At 39.2% G+C, this 23,195-nt stretch overlaps 1 protein-coding gene across 1 annotated transcript in view; it reads right to left on the bottom strand.

Annotated features, from left to right (window-relative positions):
- The window catches only part of fam98b (family with sequence similarity 98 member B), a 40,834-nt gene extending 20,301 nt beyond the window's left edge, over positions 1-20,533 (bottom strand). The window contains exons 1-5 of the mRNA XM_073040115.1: positions 20,354-20,533; positions 15,988-16,136; positions 11,512-11,646; positions 9,605-9,783; positions 9,441-9,521 (exon numbers count right to left, since the gene is read on the bottom strand). Coding sequence (XP_072896216.1) covers positions 9,441-9,521; positions 9,605-9,783; positions 11,512-11,646; positions 15,988-16,136; positions 20,354-20,391 — 582 coding nt within the window. The 5' untranslated portion in view covers positions 20,392-20,533. The remainder of the gene's footprint in view (positions 1-9,440; positions 9,522-9,604; positions 9,784-11,511; positions 11,647-15,987; positions 16,137-20,353) is intronic.
- Positions 20,534-23,195: the final 2,662 nt, after the last annotated feature.

Genomic DNA, 23,195 nt, shown 5'->3' with positions numbered 1-23,195 from the left:
CTACTTTGTACTTCACCTAAAATATGATCCATTATAAGATTGTCTAAAATGGCCAACCAGCACAGTGTCTTTGTCCTAAATTCTCAGAACATGCCATAAAATTGATTCCAATATTTCTACCTTTAAAAGTATCTTAAGTATATTACACACACTGATCAGGTTACAAAACTACATGAAGACAGCATTCCAAAAATCAGACTGCCAGTTTACCTTTCCTGCTTAAAGTACCCTGCTAGTGCTGATTCATTACAGTGCTTTTGATCCTCTAGTTTGAACATGTATAGTTGCAAGAAACAGTTTGTGCACACTCTGCCGCAAAGGATTTGTGAACTTGGTTTTCTCCATTAATTACTCATAAAATGTGGTCTAATCTTCATTGAAGTCACAATAATAGACAAACACAATCTGCCTAAACTAATAATACACAAACATCTGTACAAACGTTTGTACATTTCACATCTTTATTGAACACATTGTTTAATCATTCACAGTCCAGGCGGGAAAAAAAGTATGTGAATGCTTGCATTAATAACTAATGGAGCCTCATTTAGCAGCAATCACCTCCACCAAATATTTTACATAGGTGCTGATCAAACTTGCACAACAGCAAGGAGGAATTTTAGACCATTCCTCCATACAAAACTGTTTCAGTTCATCAGTATTTCTGAGATACCTTGCATGCACAGCCCTCTTCAGGTCCTGCTATAGTATCTCAATTTGGTTAAGGTCTGGTCTCTGACTTGGCCATTACAAAACACAAATTTTCTTCTTTCTAAACCATTGTTGTTGATTTATTCATGTTTCAGATCGTTGTTTTGTTGCATCATCCTACTTCTATTAAGCTTCAGGTGACGGATCACTACCTTGACACTCTCCTGTAGAATGTCTTGATACAATTTTTAATGCACTGTTCCCTCAACGATTGCAAGCTGTCCAGACCCTGAGGCAGCAAAGCAGCCCCAAACCATGATGCTCCTTCCACCATGCTTCACAGTTGGGATGAGGTTTCCAGGTTAGTGTGCAGTGCGCCCCTTTTCTTTCAAACATAAGAGGGGTGCGTTTCTGCCAAAAAATTCAACTTCTGTCTCATCAGTCCATAGAACATTGTTCCAGAAGCATTGAGGAACATCCTGGTGGTCTTTTGTAAATTTGAAACTTGCAGCAATGTTTTTTTGTTTGGAGAGCAGTGGTTTCCTCTGCAGTGCCCTTCCATGAACACCATTCTTGTTCAGTGTTTTTCTTATAGTGGACACATGAATCAAGAATTTAGCAAGTTCTGGAGGATTCTGCAGGTCTTTTGCTGTTACTTTTGGGTTCTTTTTCACCTTCAGCAACATTGCACATATTACTCTTGGTGTGATCTCTGCAGGACACCAACTCCTAGGAAGAATAGCCAGTACTGAACTTCCTCCATTTGCAGACAATTTCTCTTACTGTGGACTGATGAACATTCAGGTTTTTAGTATCTTTTGTAGGTTTTCCAGCTTCATGCATCTCTACAATTCTTATTCTAAGGCCCTCTGAAAGTTGTTTTGATTGAGAAATGCTAATGTGCACCATTATCTTTCTTGAGAACAGCAGGCTCTGTCAGTAACCTGACTTTGTCCCTTTTTAAAAAAAAATGTATATGGCAGGGCGCCTTTACAAACCACACCTCCAATCTCATCTCATTGATTGGAACACCTGACTCCAAAAAGCATTTGTAGAAGGCATTACTCCAGAGGTTTACAGATTTTTTGAACCTAGACTGTGATTGTTTAAACGGTGTAGTCTGTATTGATGAGAAAAATATTTGTTTCTTTGGTATTAGTTTAGGAAGATTGTGTTTGACTTCAATGAAGATTAGACCACATTTTATGAGTAATTAATATGGAAAAACAGGAATTGTAAAGGATGCACAAACCTTTTCTTGCAACTGTACATGAATACAATCCCCTGCATTTTACAAAGACTTTTCCTCAGGCTGCAAAGTGATGAGACAGCAAACTAGGCAAGCCTCTCTTCCTCAATGGTGCCCCTGCGGCGATGAATTGCCCACGGCTCAGCTCACGTAGCCTCTCAACATTAAGACACAGGCTGGGGTGAATACAGTGACATTGCAGCACAGAAAGGCAAAGTTCAGGAATGTAGAGTGGTAATGAATAAGGGTTATTTGCTCTGGATTGGAGATCTCTGTAGTTCCAAGCTAATATGGTAGATTAATCTTATCTACACATTAATAATCTTGAATAACATGTATCAGTAATTTTTGGGCCCCATCCAATCCAAATTTCTAAATCTCTTCACTATTTAGAGCCCCTGAAAGGACAGGCAATGGAGATCAACTTAACACCCTGAAACTGCAAAAATAACAACAGCAAAACCAGCAGAAATAGCTTGTATCCATTAAAAATGAAAGCCCAAATGAACCCTGATGCTGTTATAATTGACTTTTAAAAGAATCAGGACAAGAATTGCTCCAGAGGTGATCATAAATTAATTGTCTATATTACAGAAAAGGAGATAAAAAGCTTTAAGTCTTTCTCTGCCAAAGGGAATCGTGTTAATAACACATTACTTTAAAATTGCTATTGAACTCTAGCCCTGAAAAATAGCTCAACCTGAAACAAACTATGTCAACTTTGTTAAAGTTTTTTTTAATCATTCACATTTCTTTCTTAATCAGATGCCTTTGACACCATCTTTATTTTGTTTTTAAAACTATGATTTTACTCTCTGCTTTCTAAATATCCCAGTTTCCCTTTTCCATGAATTCTACAATTTGAATGAATGGATGTTCAGCCTTCCTGCTGCAGTCAGTTGTCAACTCTACAGCTACCCTTAAAAAAAACAAATATAAATGAAGTCTAGTAAAGAAGTCTCCATTCTGCAACTGCTGAATATTTGTGAACTGCTTTTTGAGATGAGCAACAACTGCTTTCCACTGTTCCTTTGCCAATAAATGCAAAGTACAACAGCTATACCTGTCTATCCCAGATAGCCACTGAGCTTGAATATCTTTTATTTCCGGGTGTTCAAAATTAGACAATGTATTCAATCTGTGGTCTGGTAAAGACTCTTTGAGTGCTTGGACACTAACTCTACAGTTATATTCCACTGTCCTAGCTTTGTGGATCAATACCTATTAGTTTTGGCATTTGCAACTCCCATCTCACAGATCTGTTTAAAATTGATTCTGCCAAGTTTCAAATCTTCATTTGATATTTCACTGATGAATCTGTTATATGTGCCTTTCTATTCAGGTGAAGTACTCCGCATTTTACACATTTAAGTTTTGCTACTACTCTTCTGCTGTTTTGCCTAGTTTATTGTCATTTCCAATTCTTTTGGAAAATTGAAAAGGTTACTCCACTCTTTAAGAAGAGAGGGAGGCAGAAGAAAGGAAATTATAGGCCAGTTAGCCTGACCGCAGTGGTTTTAAAGATGTTGAAGTACATTATTAAGGATGAGGTTGGGAGAATGGGCAAAGAAATAGCAAATGGAATATAGCAACGCTATGTGTATGATCATACACTTTAGTAAATAGGGAAAATGTTCAAAAATCAGAGGTACAAGGGGACTTGGGAATTCTTGTGCAGGATTCCCTAAAGGCTAACTTGCAGGTTGAGTTGGTGGTAAGGTAAGCAAATGCAATGTTAACATTCATTTCAAGAGGACTAGAATATAAAAGCAAAGATGTAATACTGAAGTATTATAAGGCATTGGTCAGAACACCCTTGGGAGTATTGTGTGTTTTTGGGGCCACTTATCTAAGAAAATGTGCTGGCATTGGAAAGAGTAGAACAAGTTCACAAGAATGAAAGTGTAAACGTATGAGAAGCATTTAATGGCTCTGGGCCTATGCACGCTGGAGTTAAGAAAATGGAGTGGGGTTGGAAGATCTCATTAAAACCTATCGAATATTAAAAGGCCTAGATTAGAGCAGATGTGGAGAGGATGTTTCCAATAGTGGGGAAGTTCAGGCTCAGAATAGACAGATGTCCATTTAGAACAGAGATGAGAAGGAATTTCTTTAGCCAGAGATTACTGAATCTGTTGAATTCATTGCCACAAACAGTTGTGGTGGCCAAGCCATTTGGGTATAGTTAAAGTGGAGGTTGATAGGTACTTGATTTGTCAGGGCATCAAAGGTTATGGGGAAAAAGGGGTTGAGAGGCATAATAAATCAGCCATCATGGAATGGAAGAGCAAAGTTAATGGCCTGAATGGCCTAATTCTTCTCCTAGTCTTATGGTTGTTAATTTATCTTGTTCTAAAATAAACCTTGGGGATTGTGGGGATGGCTTACAGCAGACTGGAACGCTTGAGCATACAGACATTAAGAAACAGGATATGCTAGAGCTTTTGAAAAGCATTAAAGCATTAGATAAGTCACTGGGACTGGATGAGATATACCCCAGGCTAATGTGGGAAGTGAGGCAGGAGATTGCTGAGCCTCTTGCAATGATCTTTGTATCATCAATAGGGACGGGAGAAGTAAAAGATTGGAGGGTTGCAAATGTTGTTTCCTTGGCCAAGAAAGGGGTTATCTCTCTACTCCAGGAAATTATAGACCAGTGAGTCTGACCCTAGTGGTGGGCAAGTTGTTGAAGAAGATCTTGAGAAGCAGTATTTATGAACTTTTGGAGAGACATAATCTGGTTAGGGCTAGTCAGCATGGCTTTGTCAAGGGCAGGTCGTGCGTTACGAGCCTGACGTTCCCCATGCAAGGCTCCTTCAGAAAGTAATGAGACACGGGATCCAAGGAGACACTGCTTTGTGGATCCAGAAATGGCTTGCCAACAGAAAGCAAAGGGTGGTTGTAGATGGTTTGTATTCTGCGTGGAGGCCGGTGACCAGGGTGTTCTGCAGGGATCTGTTCTGGGACCCCTCCTCTTTGTGATTTTTATAAATGACCTGGATGAAGAAGTAGAAGGGTGGGTTACTAATTTTGCTGATGACACAAAGATTGGGGGTATTGTTGATTGTCTGGAGGGTTGTCAGAGATTACAGCAGAACATCGATAGGATGCAGAACTGGGCTGAGAAGTGGCAGATGGACCTCAACCTAGATAAGTATGAAGTGGTTCATTCTGGCAGGTCCAATTTGAAGACAGAATATATATAAATGGTGAGACTCTTGGTAGTGTGGAGGATCTAAGATTTGAGTGTCGAAAGGACACTCAAACTGCTGTGTAGGTTGACAGCGTTCTTAAGAAGGCGTATGGTATGTTGGCATTCATCAATTGTGGTATTGAGTTCAAGAGCCATGAGATAATGTTCAGCTATACAAGACAGTCTACAGATGTGCTGGGCTGTCCGCACCACTCTCTGTAGAACCCTGGGATTAAGGGAGGTACAGTTCCTATACCAGGCAGTGATGCAGCCAGTCAGGATGCTCTCAATTGTGCTCCTATAAAAAGTTCTTAGGATTCGGGGGCCCATACCAAACTTCCTCAACCGTCTGAGGTGAAAGAGGCTTTTTCACCATACAGCTGGTGTGTACAGACTGCATGAGATCCTCAGTGATGTGGATGCCGAGAAACTTAAAGCTGTTTACACTCTCAACCCCAGATCCATTGGTGTCAATAGGGGTTAGCCTGTCTCTGTTCCTCCTGTAATCCGCAACTAGCTCTTTTGTTTTTGCGACGTTGAGGGAGAGGCTTTTTTCTTGACAACACTGTGTCAGAGAGATGACTTCTTCTCTGTAGGCCACACCTCGTTATTGTTTGAGATAAGGCCAATCAATGTAGTGTCGTCAGCAAATTTAATTAGATTAGAGCTGTGGGTGGCGATACAGTCATGGGTATACAGGGAGTAAAGGAGGGGACTTAGTACACAGCTCCAAGGGTCTTCTGTGTTGAGATGCTCAGCCACCTCTTTGCAGATTGAGCTTTTGCGAAGAGGGTAAGGAGAAGGATGCAAGGGTCTTTACTTCAGTTCATTCCCAGCAGATGTGCAGTATAACAGAGAAGTCTCTGATCTGCAAGCTATTCCCAGGAGCCACACACTAAGACAGTCATCCAGTGCTTCTGGAAGGTCATTAAATTGATGAAAAGTGCCTTTTATTCTGCCCAAAACCTGTTGGTCTTCCAGCACAGTGAGAAGTCTCTAAGGGAAATCAATGGCTCTGTGGGCTAGGACCACAGTCAAGGCTCCTTCTACTGTTACACATGGAGGGGCTCAGAGGGGAGAGGGAACCTATCAAATAATGAAAGGGTGCATCACCTGAGGGAGCCTTGTATTATGGTGCTTTTAAAAAAATCACTACTGAATGTAAAGACATGAATGTAAAATAAATATTTTATTTGTATTTTTAAATTATCAATAAAGTTTTTTTGAAATATATAAAAAATTAAACTTCAGTCAGGTGTTCCACCCTCAGCTGCTCCACAGAAAACAACCTAAGTTTATCCAACCTCTGCTCATAGCACATACCATCTAACTGAGGCATCCTGGTAAACCTATTCTGCACTTTCTCCAAAATCTCTCCATCCTATCTATAATGGAGCAATCAGAACTTTCTGACTTTTGATCTTGATCCCATGAGTAATAAAGGCAAGCATGTCATACACCTCCTTTACTACCCTATTAATTTGTGCACCCCACTACAGTACTGTGTAGAAGTTATATATACAGTTCTCTGCACCCTTCCCACTCCCTGTTCACAATAGAAACCCATATCAGAATCGGGTTTATATCATTCACATATGTCACGAAGCATGTTTTTTTGCTGTAATACAGTAAAATACATAAAATTATGTATTGGTCCCTTCATATCAACACTGTTAATGATCCTGCCATTACCTACATACTATCCCTTCACATCAATCTCCTAAAGTGCAACACATTACCTTTGGCTTGATTAAACCCTATCTCCAAAGAAATGTACAGCAATAACTTCAACCAAATGTTTCCAGTAACTGTTAATCTGTCCAGCACATCAGCTTAGAAGAATTTTAGGCCATTCCTCCTTACAAAACCGCTTCAACTCTGGGATGATGGAGGGCTTCCTTGCATAAACTGCTTGCTTCAGGTCCTTCCACATTTCTATAGGAATAAGGTCAGGACTTTGACTCAGCCATTCCAAACTACGAATTTTTTTCTTTTTAAACCATTCTGATTTTGATTTACTCTTGCCTTTTGCATCATCTTGTTGCATAATCCAACTTCTATTAAGCTTCAGGTGACAGACTGCTACCCTGACATTCTCCTGTAAAATGCCTTGATAACAATTGTGAACGCACTGTTCGCTCAACGATTACAAGCTGTCCTCAAACCATGATGCTCCTTCCACCATGCTTCACAGTTGGGATGAGGTTTTGGAGTTGGTGTGCAGTGCCCTTTTCCTTCCAAATATAGCAAAACATTTCTGCCAAAAAGTTCAACTTTGTCTCATCTGTCCACAGAACATTGTCTCAGAAACATTGTAGGACATCCAGGTGGCCTTTTGTAAACTTGCAAGGTGCAGCACTTTTTTTGTGGAGCAGTGGATTCATTCATGGTGTCCTTCTATGAATACCATTCTTGTTCAGTATATTTCTTATCGTAGACACATGAACAGAGACTGTAGCAGGTTCTAGGGATTTCTACCAATCTTTTGCTGTTACCCTTGGGTTCTTTTTCATCTCCTTCAGCATTGCACATTGTACTCTTGGTGTGATCTTTGCAGAATGTCCACTCCTAGGGAGAGTAGCAACAGTACTGAGTTCCCTCCATTTGTAGACAATTTCTCTTAGTGTGGAACTGATGAACACTCAGTTCTTTAGAAATGCTTTTGTAGCCCTTTCCAGTTTCATGCATCTCTACAAAACTTCTCAGGTCCTCTGAAAGTTGTTTTGGTCAAGGGATTGTGCATATAAATAAATCTTTCTTGAGAAGTTTTTGTGCGTCTTTTTTTTATAGGGCAGGGCACCTCTACAACCCATACTTCTAGTCTCATCTCACTGATAGGAACACCTAATTCCAAATTGCTTTTGTAAAAGGCATTACCCAGAGGTTCACATACTTTCCCCCCAATACATGTAATATTGGATCATTTTTCTCAATAAATAAGTGAACAAGTATAATGTTTATTGTATTATTTATTTAATTGGGTTCTCATTATATAGCTTTAGGACTTCAGTGAAGATCTGTTCACATTTTAGATGATACTTATGCAGAAATAGAGAAAATTCTACAGCATTCACTAGTGTGTGTGTGTGTGTGTGTGTGTATGTATGTGTGTGTGTCGTGAGAAAGGGTAAGTGACGGTGACAAAGAGACAAACAAACAGACAGCAGGGATCCCAATATAAACCCCTGCAGAACACCACTAGTCATGGTCCTCCAACCAGTGGTCCAGGGGGTAGTAGTCAAGTACCAGTGACCATTACACGATGAACATGCCAATTCCAAATTCAAACATCCAAGTCATCATGAATCACTTACATTTCAATCTTCTGAATGAACTTCCCTTGTGGAACCTTGTCAAACACCTTACTAAAATCCACATAGGTAATATTCACAGCTCATCAATCATCTGTCATGTTCTTGAAAAGATCAGTAAGATATGACTTCACCTGCACTATCCCTAATTGAGCCAGGGTTGCCCAAATGCTCATAATTAAGAATCCTCTTCAATAGCTTCCCTACCACTGACATGAGACTCGCTAGCTTCTAATTACTGAAGTTATCCCCATCTTACTTCTTGAATAACTGAACAGCATTAGCTAGTCGCCAGTTCTCTGGGAGCTCATCTGTTGCTAGAGAGCATACTAAGATCTTGGTCAAGGCCTCAACATCTTGCATCTCTCTTAATCTGAAGTACATCCCATCAGGCACTCGGGACTTACCTACATTAATGCAGGTCAGATGAGGTGGTCTGACCTGGCACCAGGCAGGCCACACAGTCTTTGGGACTCTTGACCCCATGACTATGCTATCCCCAATTAAAACTACATTTCTCTTCTCTCCCCCCCTCTTGAATGGCTCCCTGCACCATGACGCTACAGTTCACTTTCTCGTCCTTCCTACAGTCCTACTCCTATCTTCACAGGCAGCGAGAAACTCATATCTGTTGGACAGGTTCCTATCATCAGCTCTCCTAATTCCTTTCCTGAGTTCTTTTCTAGCTGTTTTATTCTATGATCCTCAACAGCCCTATTTGATATTAACTTCATAAACATTATATATGCTTTATTTTTCTAAGATCCTTTATCCTGCCATCCTTGTCCTTCCTTCTTACTGGTACATCCTGTACTCTTTAAACACTGTCCGCGAAAACACAAAAAGATGCATTTTTTAAATTCACAGTATCTTATCCAATATAAACCAGGACACATCCATTGATGGTCATTCATGCCACTGATTAAGAGGTCCTGCTGTGTACCAAATAGCTGTAATGTTAATTATAGCAAATTTAATTCAAAAATAAGCAATTCTAATCAAAATAGTATTGTCTTTCCTAACAGCAGTCCCTTACCCATTGTTCAGGATTTAGTGTCTGCTTCAGCAATGGTTGACTCATATGACTTTTGGGAACTTTGGAAATAATATTTTTCACCTAGGAGAACAAAATATATTTATTAGTGGCCTTACTACAGTAAATGCATAACAAAGAGTCAGAAAAACAAGTGCATTACTGACCTTTTCCTCTACAGGTTTAAAAAACTGTGCATCAGCAACACCTGATGCGGGACAGGGGAAGCCCAGCGCTGCAAAGATAGATTTAATTTCCCGAGAAATATCTTTGTTGCCTTCAGCTTTTGATGCTGGAGATTTACACTGTAAGATCCTGGCAGTTTGAAGCTCAGATGAAAGATACACTGTGGGCAAACATATTAAGTCAAGAGACCTCAATATTTCAATCCATTTAACACATCCACAGTTAAAGTATTTGAAAGGTTAATAAAAGAACCCAACACTTTATCAACAGAAAATGATGCACACTCAGGTCAACCAGCATTTGTGAAAGAGAAGCAGTAAATGTTTCAAATTAAAGACCATTTATCTGTCGAAATCCTGATTAAGGGTCTTTGATCCGAAGCACTGTTTCTCTCCAAAGATGCTGCCTGAGCTGATGATTGCTTTCACCATTTTTAAAATTATTTCAGATTTCCAGCATTTGAGGTTCTTCTGATTTCCAAATTATTATTTTCCATTGAAATGGAAATCATGTAATTAATGAATTATCTTTCATATATAAATGCTGCAAATTAAATATTTAAAGCATTATTTAAATTTTGCTATAGAGACTAAAAACTCAAAATAAAATCCATGTTACATCAAGAAAGCCAGCTGACTTCGGTTAAAATGCTGATAGGTACATTTAAAAGATCAATATTTAGAACATGGAAAATTATCATAGTAGTCACCTTTGCCCTAACATTTTTTTTAAAATCAAAGTATTTAGGCTTATTTATAACCATTTTTAGAGCTTGCTTTTAGATTCCTTCTTTGACCTCATAGGACATTTAAACAAAAATCTACAACAACAGAAAATTACTGCCCTCTGGCTTATGCCATTCATTTAAGTCATTACCAATTTGCATCTCAGTTCCATCAACCTATTATGGTTCTGCAATCCTTAATACCTAATGATAATCCATAAATTTTATATTTAGAGAAGGACACAGAGAACAATTATGTAAGCGGGAGAGGGGGTAACAAGAGCATTTTTACAACACTAGTTTGCATATAGAGTGATGTGAATGGTCATGGTTTTGATGGTCGCAGGACAAAATGGGAGTACTTAATAGAGGATAAACAAAAGAGAATATGAAAGAAGAAAAATAATGAGATGTATGCAGATTCATAACTCTGAAAGGTTAAAGGATGCTCGAAATATAGCAATAGCTTCCACTAGGACTTTGCTTCCATTGTAAACAAGCCTGCAGATTTAACCAGATTAGGAACATCAGAACCAGAGAATATGTTGCTTTCCAGTCTGACCTCAGTGCAGCAGCTGTTTAGAACAGCTTTATGCACTAAAATCTTCAGATCACTTTAGCGTTACTATGTGCCTCCGATCCTAGATTGAAAAAGACAGAATGGACAAGTGTTTCCTAGCCTAATTGTTACTGGAGAGTCATCACTGGATGCTGAGAGAAGGCAGAATCAATTTTAGACATAATCCCTCCACAGTAAACCATGTTGACACTCAGTGTTCAGCCTGGAACTGACCTGATGGCCCACCTATTTAATAAGCCAATTTCTGTGTTTGAATTTGAACAATTTAGCAAAGAATGACAAGCTAATATACAGCAGTACATTCTGAAGCTCCCTCAAAGCTCTCATTGTATTTCTATATCATGGTATTTTGGGGACACCTTGTGGTGTACCAGGTAAGGTCTGAATACTTTAAATGCACACAGCACAACATAATACCGAACAGTATTTACAATTATAACTAACATCATGTATTTATTTCCTCAATATATGTTACATATAATCAGTAAAATTCTGGAAGATTCCAGTAACAACTCCTGCAAAAAAATTCCTTGTAAAAATATTTTAAGAATCTGGCTAAGTTGGAATATAATAGCATAACTTACATAATAGTTTTAAGCAGTCTTCCTTCTTTTTTAGTCTCTCTTTAAAATCTCCTGACAGAAGTGTTGAATAGGGGCAAGACATTTCTTTTAGGAAACCATTAACCTCCAACAGAAAGCTTTCAACATCATCAGCACCTTAAAGAGCAAAAACCAGTAGAAATTAAAGGTATTGCAAATAACTTGAGAAAACATATGCATATATGTTCATCAATATCTGTCAAAATGCAAAAACAACTCAGGAGGATATTATGATTTATAAATTTCTACAAAAAAATTTCACAAAAATCACTGCTGAAATTAGCAAGTCAGGCACATTTATGGAGGAGAATAAACAGAGACCCTCATCAGGTCTTAGCCTGAAACATTGAGTGTTTATTCAGATGCTGCCCGACCTGCTAGGTTCAAAATTTTCAGCATCTGCAGAAATTCACATTTATCACTGCTGAAAGTAACTTCTTTATATCACATTGCTCTCATTTAATTAACTGACCTAATTGACAGGTATTAAAATATTTAAATGTTTCTTCAACAAAATATGACAAATTTGGCACTTAAATAGTCCAGTCACCAAACATCTGAATTCCATAAATCCCAGTGCATCTTTTGATGAATCTTCAAATAAAAAAGAGCATTTATCATAACATTAGTCATGAAGACTAATATTTCTTCACGGACATTCCTTTCAATAAATCAATCACTCAATATCAACAAAAATTGCTGATGCAAACCATGTTTGCCTTCTTCTGGTTTGCCTTAATATCTTTCATTATTTGCTAATTTTTCTTTTCATTAATTGAATCCAAAGTTAAATGATGTCCATCATTTATCATTAATTTTAATATGGTTTTCTCTATTTTGTGTCCTAATCTCTTGGGATGTTATTGCCACCCATCCATCCAGCTATCTTGAACTCTGCGGTCTTTCTGGTAACAGTATGCTTACGAGGAATCTCACAATTCAAATCCAGCAATGGTGAAAGTATAGTGATGCATTTCTAAGCCAGAATAGTCTACAGAACATGCAAGCAGTATGTTTGAATGTACATGAAATCCATTTCTTTGCAAAAGAGGGTGCACAGTTATGCTATTGCATATGCCTGGGTGAAGCTCCACTCATCCTGGCAGGTATTTCAATATACCATATGCATTTTGTAAATGGCAAAAAGACTGGCGCTTCAGGAAGTGAGTCAGCAGAAAATTCAGCCTCTGAACTGCTCTTTAGCACCTGTATTTATGTAGTTGGTCCACTTGTGAGCTTGGATGATGATGTCCCTCAGGATGGTGATGGTGGGAATTCAACAATGGCAAGATCAATAAATATTAAGGGTAGATGGCTATGCTCTCTCTCATTCTGGAGAGAGTAGGAAATAATGTAATTGTGAGGAGGGCAAGACCCAGGGTTCTTGATTTTGTTTGTCAGATATTTGGAACAGTGCAGGATGCACTGGCAGCCAGGTCAAGTAATCTTGCCAGTCATGCTTTGCACACACACATCATTTGAAGAACAGTCACAAACATCAGAAAAAAAAAAGGAAATAAAATGTATTTTTAATGATTTCAGACAATTTAATAATAGCAAATATTGAATCTTAAAAAAATACTATTAACCAATTTAATGAATAGACCTGAAAACTCACAGTACCACTGATGGTCAAAAAAATCATTTTCATGCAGTGTTACAATCTTAAGTCAACTGATCAAAAATAAAGAAATTAGTTCTTAAAAAATGACAGTATGATTTGTCCCTTGAGTGTAAGTTACCTTTCACTTAGATTTGTGTTTTAACTACCTACTGCTTGCTCTACAACTCTTATAAACCTTGCCATCCATCACTTACATATTTCAACTTTCACTGACCGAAGTAGATCACTTTGGAGGAAAAAGAATTTCCAGTTTCTATTCCTTTCCACACACTGAATTCACCTACCAGTTCTTCCTGCTCAATCTATCAAATGCTCTTTTACAATTCTTCAGCTGTTATCTACAGAAATTACAGAGCCATTTAAATTGGTGTCAACAGTAAAACCGAATATAGTATGAAGAGCTGAGGCTCTTCTCTCCAACCCCTGGGATATAATATTAGTAACAATGAATAAATCTGAACTCACAGCCATTAATCCTATTGTGCATCTTACTGTTCAATAAAGACCCGCTCTTGCTGATGGGTTACCGGTCATTCCATGTCCTCTAATTTCTGTGCGCAATTCCTTACATGGAATATCTTTTGAAGTAAGATAAGTGGTATCAATTGATACTCCCTAGGTCAAATCTACTTGTTCTTTCTGATTGGTTTTCATTTGGTCAACTGCTCTGCCATACTGTCTTTACTGAAATTCATTTCCACTGTTGCCATTCACTGCTGTCTTACAAACCTCATATAAATAAACTGCTCCAACATTGATGTTTATGTATGCTCGTGAGATACTATGAACAGCCCTTTTTTTTCCTCTTTTTTAAAAGTTTTTTTTAGTTTTTTTTTCTTCTTTGTTTTTTTTTTCTTTTTCTTGATACTAGATTAGTAGATTAGCTAACTTTCTTAGATAGATTTTTTTTTCTCTTTTTTATACTATATATTATGGAATATCTAAACTTACCTTGTTCATATATATACTATATGGTTTATGTTTTGGGAAACTTACTTATGCTGTATTCATTGTTTATGTATTTCTTTATGTATAATGGGAGTCTATATATTTGTAATCCCTTACCATTATTTGAATTGTATCTCATTCATAATATTCTAAATATTAATAAAAAGATTGAAAGAGAGACCAACTTCTGTTTTGTGTACATCCCTGATTTTAAAATTCCTTCATACTGACAATTACGTCTTCAGTTAGTCATAATCACTCTGGAATTTCTTACCCAAACCTGCCAACAGTAATACCCTCAGAATCTATAATATTTAATATTCTTTATATCATGTTATTAACAATTGATTATTTCAATCTAAAGGACAATATTTCAATTATGAATGCTGACTGAGAGACAATGAATTGGAGAACAACTGTTTGCCCACTTATAATTTTTACTACCTTTGAAAATTATCAGAACTTGGTGATTGGTCACTGCCCAATATTTTTAAAGCAATATATCAAACAAATTCTTTCCTCCGCTTATCAGTGGTTTTCCCTGAAATCTAGCAGTTTAACCATGTTATCCAACTGATACAAAGTATGAAAAAAGTTTTACTACTCCTTGCTTTTCAAATACAGTATCAACTGCATGTACCTTAAGTTGCCAATCTGTTAATGTTTTATAAATCTTTAGTATCACGCTTTTTTTTTTAAAAAAACAAGATACAGCATGGAACAGACCCTTCTGGCCCAATGAGTCGCATTGCCCAGCAACCCATCTATTTAACACGAGCCTAACCACAGGACAATTTACAATGACCAATTAACCTTCTAACTGGTACATCTTTATGCCGAGGCAGGAAACCAGAGCACCTGGAGGAAACCCATGGGTTTACGGGGAGAGCATACAAATTCCTGACTCCAGAATTGAACACTGAAATCCACTGCTCCAATCTCTAACAGTGTTGCACTAGCCGCTACGATTCTCTAATATAATTTTACATAGCCACTACTACCATACTCGTTATACTCTTCTTGATCCTCATTCTATTTTTCTCAGTTCAAAGGATTTAGTTTTTCCCTTTTTTTTGTATTTGCACATCTTGCTTGTTGTACTTTCTCTCACTTAACTTGGAGACCAAGACCCATGTTGTGAGGTTTGTCCTTATTCTTTGCTCTATGGGAAATTTTGACTATTTATGTCTGCCTGATCTTCCCCCACTCCATCGTTCAAAGCTTTTTTTTTGCAATTATTTCAGTTGTTATCTTGGTCCCAGCCTGGTTCAGAGTGCAACCCATCCCGCCTGCTCCAGTAGGACTACAAATCTTCCATGGAATTAACCTCTTCTCGACTATAAAGGCCTTTCACCCAAATCCTTTTACTTTGTAGCCTGGATGTCCCTATGCTCATTTAAGATTACTGCTGACAATATAAAATACAGGAGCCTGTCATTTCAATGCTTTCTCAGGAGAGACTAATGTTCCCTTGTTATTGGAGTAACAACTTCAGTGTTAAATCTATTGTATCAACTTCTGTTTAGATTAAAACCCAAGTACATTGTTATCATATTTCGTTTTTTTCATTCAAATCTTCCAGTGCAATTCTGTTAAAATAATCAGCAAATCTAATTGCTAAGATTACAGCAGGAGCAGCTATGACACACAGATTTAACAAATAAGACCATATATAATGTAAATGGAGGCCAACTTTCCAATTAGGGACATAATTAGGAATATTTCTTAAAATTATCAGACATTGAACAAGTCTGTTGAGTTTTGTGTAATTTTTATTAGGATGGAGCAGGGGTTCCCAACCTTTTTATGCATTGGACCAGAGACAGAGGGAAAGTGATGGAAACACGATACTTGAATAATACTAGACTGATGGAAGATGTACTTACTAGTAATACTATTTATACTTTCTTCCAAATTACATAACAGTTTTATCTGTGAAGATAACCATACACATAATTCAGTAAATTCCGAAGAAGATGGCCCAGTCTCAACTGCTTTCAAAAGTGCTTCTTCTTCCAACAAGGGTCCATTGTACCTACATTTAAGAGAAAATAGATAGCTATTTAATGATTAATACAAGTAAAAACTGAGTATCAATGTGCAACTAAATGTACAAATAAAATTATCATGAGGAATAATCAAAATGTTATGGAAACATATAAGTAAAACTTGATCAAAATCCAAAAAGGTCAAGTAAATTATCAAAGTGGATACAGCCACACTCAGATAAACTCAATATTTTCAAAGCCAGTTCTTTCATCGATTTTGTGATTAGATCTCAACAATGTTTGAAAATATTGTGTTACCCAAGAAAACCTATTAAGTGAATATACCTCAATCATTAGCAAAAAAAGTATACTTATTTACTCTTAGGAAGACACAACAAAAAGAAATCTTCTCTAGTACTGCATACAAAGTTATTACAATTGCATAAAAATCATGATATAAATCTAAAGAAATTTTAATGGAAAATGTACTCAAAATTCAAAGTTCACAGTAAATTTATTATTAAAGTACATATATGTCGCCATGTGCTACCTTAAGATTCATTTACTTGCAGGCATTCACAGATACACTAGAATCAATGAAAAACTATACACAAAGACTGACAAGCAACCAACATGCAAAAGACAAACTGTGCGCATAAAATAGATAAATAAATAATATGGAGAACATGAGTTGCAGAGTCCTTAAAAGTGAGTCCACAGGATGCGGAATCAGTTCAGAGTTGAAGATATGCACATAGCTTCAGGAATCTGATGGTTGAATGGTAATAACTGTTCCTGAACCTGGTGGTATTGGACCAAGTCTCTTGTACTTCCTTCCCAATGGCAGCAACGAGAACAGAACATGGCCTGGTCGTTGGGGGTCTTTTATGAAGGATGCTGCTTTCTTGCAATAGCACCCATTGCAGGTGCATTCCATGGTGAGGAGGGCTTTGCCTTTGCCTGTGATTGACTGACATACATCTATGACTTTTTGCAGGCTTTTCTGTGCCTGGGCACCAGTGTTTCCTCACCAGGCCCTGATGCAACCAGTCAGGATACTCTCCACTATGCATCTATAGTTTGAAATGACATGTCAAATCCAAGCAAACTTCTAATAAAGCAGCGGTGCTATTGTCCCTTCTTTGTGATAGCACATATGTGCTGATCCCAGGCCAGACCCTCTGACAGGATAACGCCAAGGAATATAAAATTAACAATCCTTTCCACTTCCAATCCCCTGATGAGGCTCGTCATAGAACTCTGATTTTCTTCCTTCTGCAGTCAATAATCAACTCTGATTTTGCTGATGTTGAGTGGGAGGTTGTTCCAGTACCATTCAACTGGATTTTCAATCTCCCTCTTATATGCTGATTCATTACCACCTTTGATCTGGCCAACAACTGTGGTGATGTCAGTGAACTTAAACCTGGCTGTATAGCTGCAGTTTTTAAGCAAGTAGAGCAGCTGGCTTGTGTTGCACCTGAACAGGTGGTAAACAGCCTTGTGGTGCATCTGAACTGATGGTGATTGTGGACAAGATGTTTTTGCCAATCTGTACTGACAGTGGCCTGCAAACGAGAAAATCGAGTACTCAGCTGCACGAGAATGTATCAGGACCCTAGTCTTGGGAGTTTAGCAATTAGTTTTGAGGGGATGATAATGTTGAAAGCTGAGCCGTAATCAATGAAGAGCATCCTGATATATGCATCTTCATTGCCCAGATGTTCCAGAGCTAAGTGAAGAGCCAATGAAATGGCATCTACAGTTGACCTGTTGTGTTGGTAGGCACGTTGAAGAGGATCCAACTCTCTCCTCAGGCAGGAGTTGACACGCTTCATGACCACCCTGAGAACATTCATCACAGTAAATGTAAATGCTACTGGAAAGAAGTTATTGAGGCAAGTTACCATTTTTTTCTTGGGTACTGGTATGACTGAAGCCTGCTTGAAGTAGGTAGGTACCTCAGAATACCAAAGCCAGAGGTTGAAGATGTTTGCAACACGACAGCCAGTTGATTTACACAGGCCTTCATCACTCAGCAGGGTACACTGTCTGGGCCAGAAGCTTTCAGTGGATTCACCTTCCTGAAGTCTCACATCAGCCTCAGAGGCTGAAATCACAGGGTTGACCGGAGGGGGGGGGGGGGGGGGGGGGGGAGGGGGGGTGGTGCTTTGAGAGTTTGTGAAGGTGCTTCCATGTTCTCTTGGTCAAAGTGAGCATAAAAGGCATTGAGCTGATCTGGGAGTGAAATCTTTTTGTCACGTTGATAGACTTTTCTTTGGAGGAGGTGATGGCATTTAAGCCCTGCCATAGCTGTTGAGCATCTTTCTGTGATTCAAGTTTGGTCTTCACTTTGCCACTTCACTTCCAGAAAGGCTTTCCGGAGGTTATACCTGGACCTCTTGTACTTTCCTGGGTCACTAGTCCTGAACGTGAAGTGTATTAGCTGACTAGGATTGCTTTTTTAAAATTTAACTTCTTCCTCCAAAATTTATATTTTGATGGCTTTCAAAGTTGAATCTTTGGTTGGCAAGCATACTTTTGAAAGCAATTTTAGCTTAGGCCTCCATTACCATTATTCAAAATCTTTTAGTATACTCTATGTACAACTTTGTTTTATTTTACAATACAGATGTCTCTAACTGCAAGCAGATGAAAGTGTTACTGAAGCTGAAATACCAGGTAGCCAGCCAAGATTTTGCAAAACTGCCAGCATCTTCCCTGTGCAAATGCTACCATTCAGGATGTCCAAATCCACCACTGACTCCTCAGCAATGCAGCTTTTGCTTATTGTGTTCTGATTCCATTGTGAGCCACAATTAGTGACAATTCACAAGTACAGACAACCACCACATTATGGTGGGGGGGGGGGGGGGGAAGAGAAAGGGAGAGAATGGAGTTATCTATTAACCTCTTTTCCCCTAAAAAAAAGTTCTGTGCGAGCGAATTTTATTCCACATCTAAGATTTTGCATATTTACAAAATTTTGTAATGACAAACTCTGCAACTTGAATGGTTGTAACACAGTTTGTCTGTACCCTCTTTAGAGAATTAGCATGAAATATGTGTCTAAGAACATTTGAATGGAAATGAAAGACTGCATATAGCCAAGGTCAGCAGCGGGTAAATTATAAACATAAGATTCTTCAGATGCTGGAAATCCAGAGCAATATACACAAAATGCTGGAGGAACTCAGCAGGTCAGGCAGCATCTATGGTAATAAATAAACAGCTGATGCTTCTGGCCGAGACCCTTCTTCAGAACTTCTCAAGTCACTACCAAAAGTTTTGAAATAGGAACAAAAAAAAATTCACTTTTACATAATTTATCTGAGGGGGAAAAAGTAAAACAGTAAATGTTGCCAACTTCAATGAAGGGCTATTATGGAAAATCATGATTCAGACAGTTTATCAGGAGTGCAACTCCTCAATAATGCCAGGGTGTACCATACAATTAAGTGTTTTCCATTTTGCCCATTAAGTATTTTTTATAACTGTCAATAATCAAGATATTTAAATTATTTGATTCTTGAACGTTTTTATAGCTGGTCTTGAAAAAAATCTTGATATTGACTAAGCAAAGTGGCATGGTTCACAGATGTTAAAGCTCCCCCCCCCCCCCCCAACCCTTTGTGAGTAGGACTTGTTTGCTCTCCATTCCCTCATGATGACATTCACATTCACAGGTCAGTGTCACGATGCAGGACCTCTTCATTGGGATTTAGGCTGGTACTTGCAGGAAGCTGACAGTGATGGATCTAGCAAAGCCTTACCACATAGGCCAATAATAGGAAACAGAGGTGGCTTGGTGCTGACAGAAGCATTTACACTACAGAATATCTGGACGATTGTGATTTTTTTTTGTTTTAGCTGTCCATAAAGGTAAAAATTATACATAATAATAAAACAACTTCCATAAGACATGGAAACTGCAGATGTTGCAAACTGGAGCGCAAACTGGAGCACAAACCGCTGAAGAAACTCAGTGAGTCAGATTGCATTTGTAGTGGGAGAAAGTGTGGGGGGAAGGGGTAATGGATGAGGGTTGGGGGAAGAGAGGACGGAGGGGCGGAAACAAGGGCAATGCTCGTGTCGAGGTCGGCACCAGCACTGAACCAAATAGCCTTCCTCTGCTGCAAAAATTGTGAACCCCGTGAGTTTCCCGCCGCAAAGATGAGGCGTGAGCAGAAGAGAAATGGGGTCCCCACCGGACACTTGTGCAGAGCGGCGGTGCAAGGAATCTGCAAATAGCGGAGCCACTCACCCTAGCGCATCGAGTGTGTCCAGGATGTCCGCCTCCATGGCACGACTAGCAAGCTCGAGTGCAACACAGCAACCGCTTAGAAACGAGACTAGGCCTTCACCGAATTGTCCACCCCCGTCACTTCACCCCACCAGCTCCTTTCAAACCGCCTCCCGCTCCTTTGTCCAACGGCGAGTGGCGCCGCAACCATCCCCTCCTCCCGCGGTGGCGGCCCCTGCTGGTGGGAAGATGCCGCGCAGGCAGACTCAAAGGTAGCAGAACACTGGATCTCAATTCAGTTCGATGATACTGCGCTTGTTTTCATAAACGGTGCTCGGGTCAAGAGTTGTTGAGAGCTTCGAGTTCCCAGGAGTGAGCGTCACCTTTAATCTGCCCTGATTCAGCCACGTTGAAGCTGCAGCCAAGAAAGCTCACCTGTGCCTTTACTTCCTCAGGAGGCTAAAGAAATTTAGTATGTCACCTTTGACCGTCACCTATTTTTATCTTTGCACCCTCCTCTATCTATATTTCTCGCAGCGTCAGTAAAGTAGCCAACATAATCAAAGACCCCAACCATCCCAGATATTCTCTCTTCTTCCCCCATACACGTCTGAAAGAACGAGCCACCGCTCTGACTCTGTAACTAGACAAATGGATGGTTCCCTAGTAGCATAACATGGACTCTTGACCTCATAATTTAGCTTGCTATGACCTTACACCTTACTGTCCACCTGCACTACACTCTCTTTGTAACTCTTTATTCTGCACTCTAGTATTGTTTTAGCCTTTAGAACATTGAACATTGCAACACTAGGCCACTCAGCCTATGATGCTGTGCCAATCTTATAACCTGCTCTAAGATCAATGTAACCGTACATGGCCCTCCATTTTTTTCTGTTATCCATGTTCCAATTTAAGAGTTTCGTATATGTCCCTGTGTATCTGCCTCTGCTATCAGATACTAGCTCAATGTTCTGTTGTAATGAATTGATCTGTATAAAAAGTATGTGAGACAAATTTTTCCACTGTGGGTGAATGTGACAATAATGAACTACCAGTCTATTATTATATAGAAGTTTAAACTTTATTTTGTGATCATTTATTGTATATGAAACCTTCAGCAAAACAAGTGAACAATGAAATGTAAACAGTTGACACTTCAGCTGATATTCTTCATCTCGGCCTGAAATGTCAACTGTTCACTCTTTTCCATAGATGCTGCCTGGCCTGCTGAGTTCCTGCGGCATTTTGTGTGTGTCGCTTTGGATTTCCAGCATCTGCAGACGTTCTTCTTTGTGAACAGTCACTATGGATCAGTGATAACGTAGAACAGTATAGCACAGTAAAGGCCCTTCAGTCCACAATGTTGTATCGATCTTTTAACCTAGTCAGAATCAATCAAACTGCTCCCTCCTTCATATCCTTCCATTTTGTCTTTCATCTGAGTATCTTAATTGTCTCCAATGTATCTGCCCCTGCCCCCACCCCCGACAGTGCACTACATAAGCTGTGTAAAAACCCTTATCTCTTCCATACCCCTTTATGATTTCTTCCAATTACCTTAAAAGTAGGTCCTCCTGTATTAGCGCTCTGCAAAAAAGGTGCAAGCTGTCTACTCATTCTTTGTCTCTTATCATCTCACATCTCTATCAAGATGACTCTCATCCTCCTTCATTCCAAAGACAGAAGTCCTAGCTTGCTCACCCTTTCCTCATGAAACATCCTCTAATCCAAGTAACATCCTGGTAAACCTCTTCTGTACCTTCTCCAAAATTCCATATCCTACAATAAGGTGACCAGAATTGAGGGCAATACACTAAGTGTAGTCTAACTGGAGTTTTATTGAGTGGCAGTATTACATCATGGCTCTTGAACTCAATCCCCCAACTAACAAAGGTCAACCTACAAAATGCCTTCTTAAGCAATCTGTAACTTTGAGGAGTCTGTGGACATCTACCACAAGATCACTTTGTTGCTTCACACTGCTAAGAATCCTGCCATTAACTTCAAATTCAATCTTTCAAAGTGTATCACTTCACACTTGTTCAGACTGAACTCTATCTGCCCACATCTGCATAATATCAATGTTCATTTGTCACCTAGATGGGAAGAAGTTAGCAAGAACAAATTTAAGAAAGGGAGGGGCGTTGTCAAAGTGGACAGAGTTAGAGTGGGGATTTTGAGGCTTCAGTCAGAGAAAGCAAAGAAAGAAAAGCTGAAATTCTTTCCCCACCTTCTTTACACTTGCTCAGTTAGAACAGTAGAGATGCCAGGCAGGATAGTGGAATTTTCCTCTTGCGGATATGGGAAGGCAAGTCCCTGATGACTAGAAGTGTATCCAGCTGCAGCTTCTAATAATCCATGTGACGGAGTTGGAGCTGGAACTGGATGAACTCTGGATCATTTGGGAGGCTGAAGGGATGTTAGATAGGACATCTAGAGAAGTAGTTCCTGTGCAGGACACAGGAAACTGGGTGACAGTCAGGAAGGGGAAAGGGTTAAGGAGCCAGTACAGAGTATCCCTGTGGCCATCCCCCTCAACAACAGGTAGATCACTTTGGATACTGTTGTGGCGGGATGACATAGCAGAGAAATGTCACAGCGGCAGGGTCTGTAGTACTGAGTCTGCCTCTGTGACTCAGAAGGGAAGTGGGGGGGAGAAGAGGTGAGTTTTGGAGAGAGGGGATTCATTACCTAGGGGAACGGACAGGAGGTTCTGTGGGCGAGGACGAGATTACCAGATGGTATGTTGCCTCCCAGGTGTCAGGGTCCAGGACATCTCAGATCGAGTCCTCAGCATTTTTAAGTGGGAGCATGCACAGGCTGAGGTTGTGGTCTATGTAGGTACCAATGACATGGCTTG

This window comes from Hemitrygon akajei, chromosome 3, assembly GCF_048418815.1.
Source record: "Hemitrygon akajei chromosome 3, sHemAka1.3, whole genome shotgun sequence".
Taxonomy (NCBI): Eukaryota; Metazoa; Chordata; class Chondrichthyes; order Myliobatiformes; family Dasyatidae; genus Hemitrygon; species Hemitrygon akajei.
This window is presented reverse-complemented; position numbering and strand designations above follow the sequence as displayed.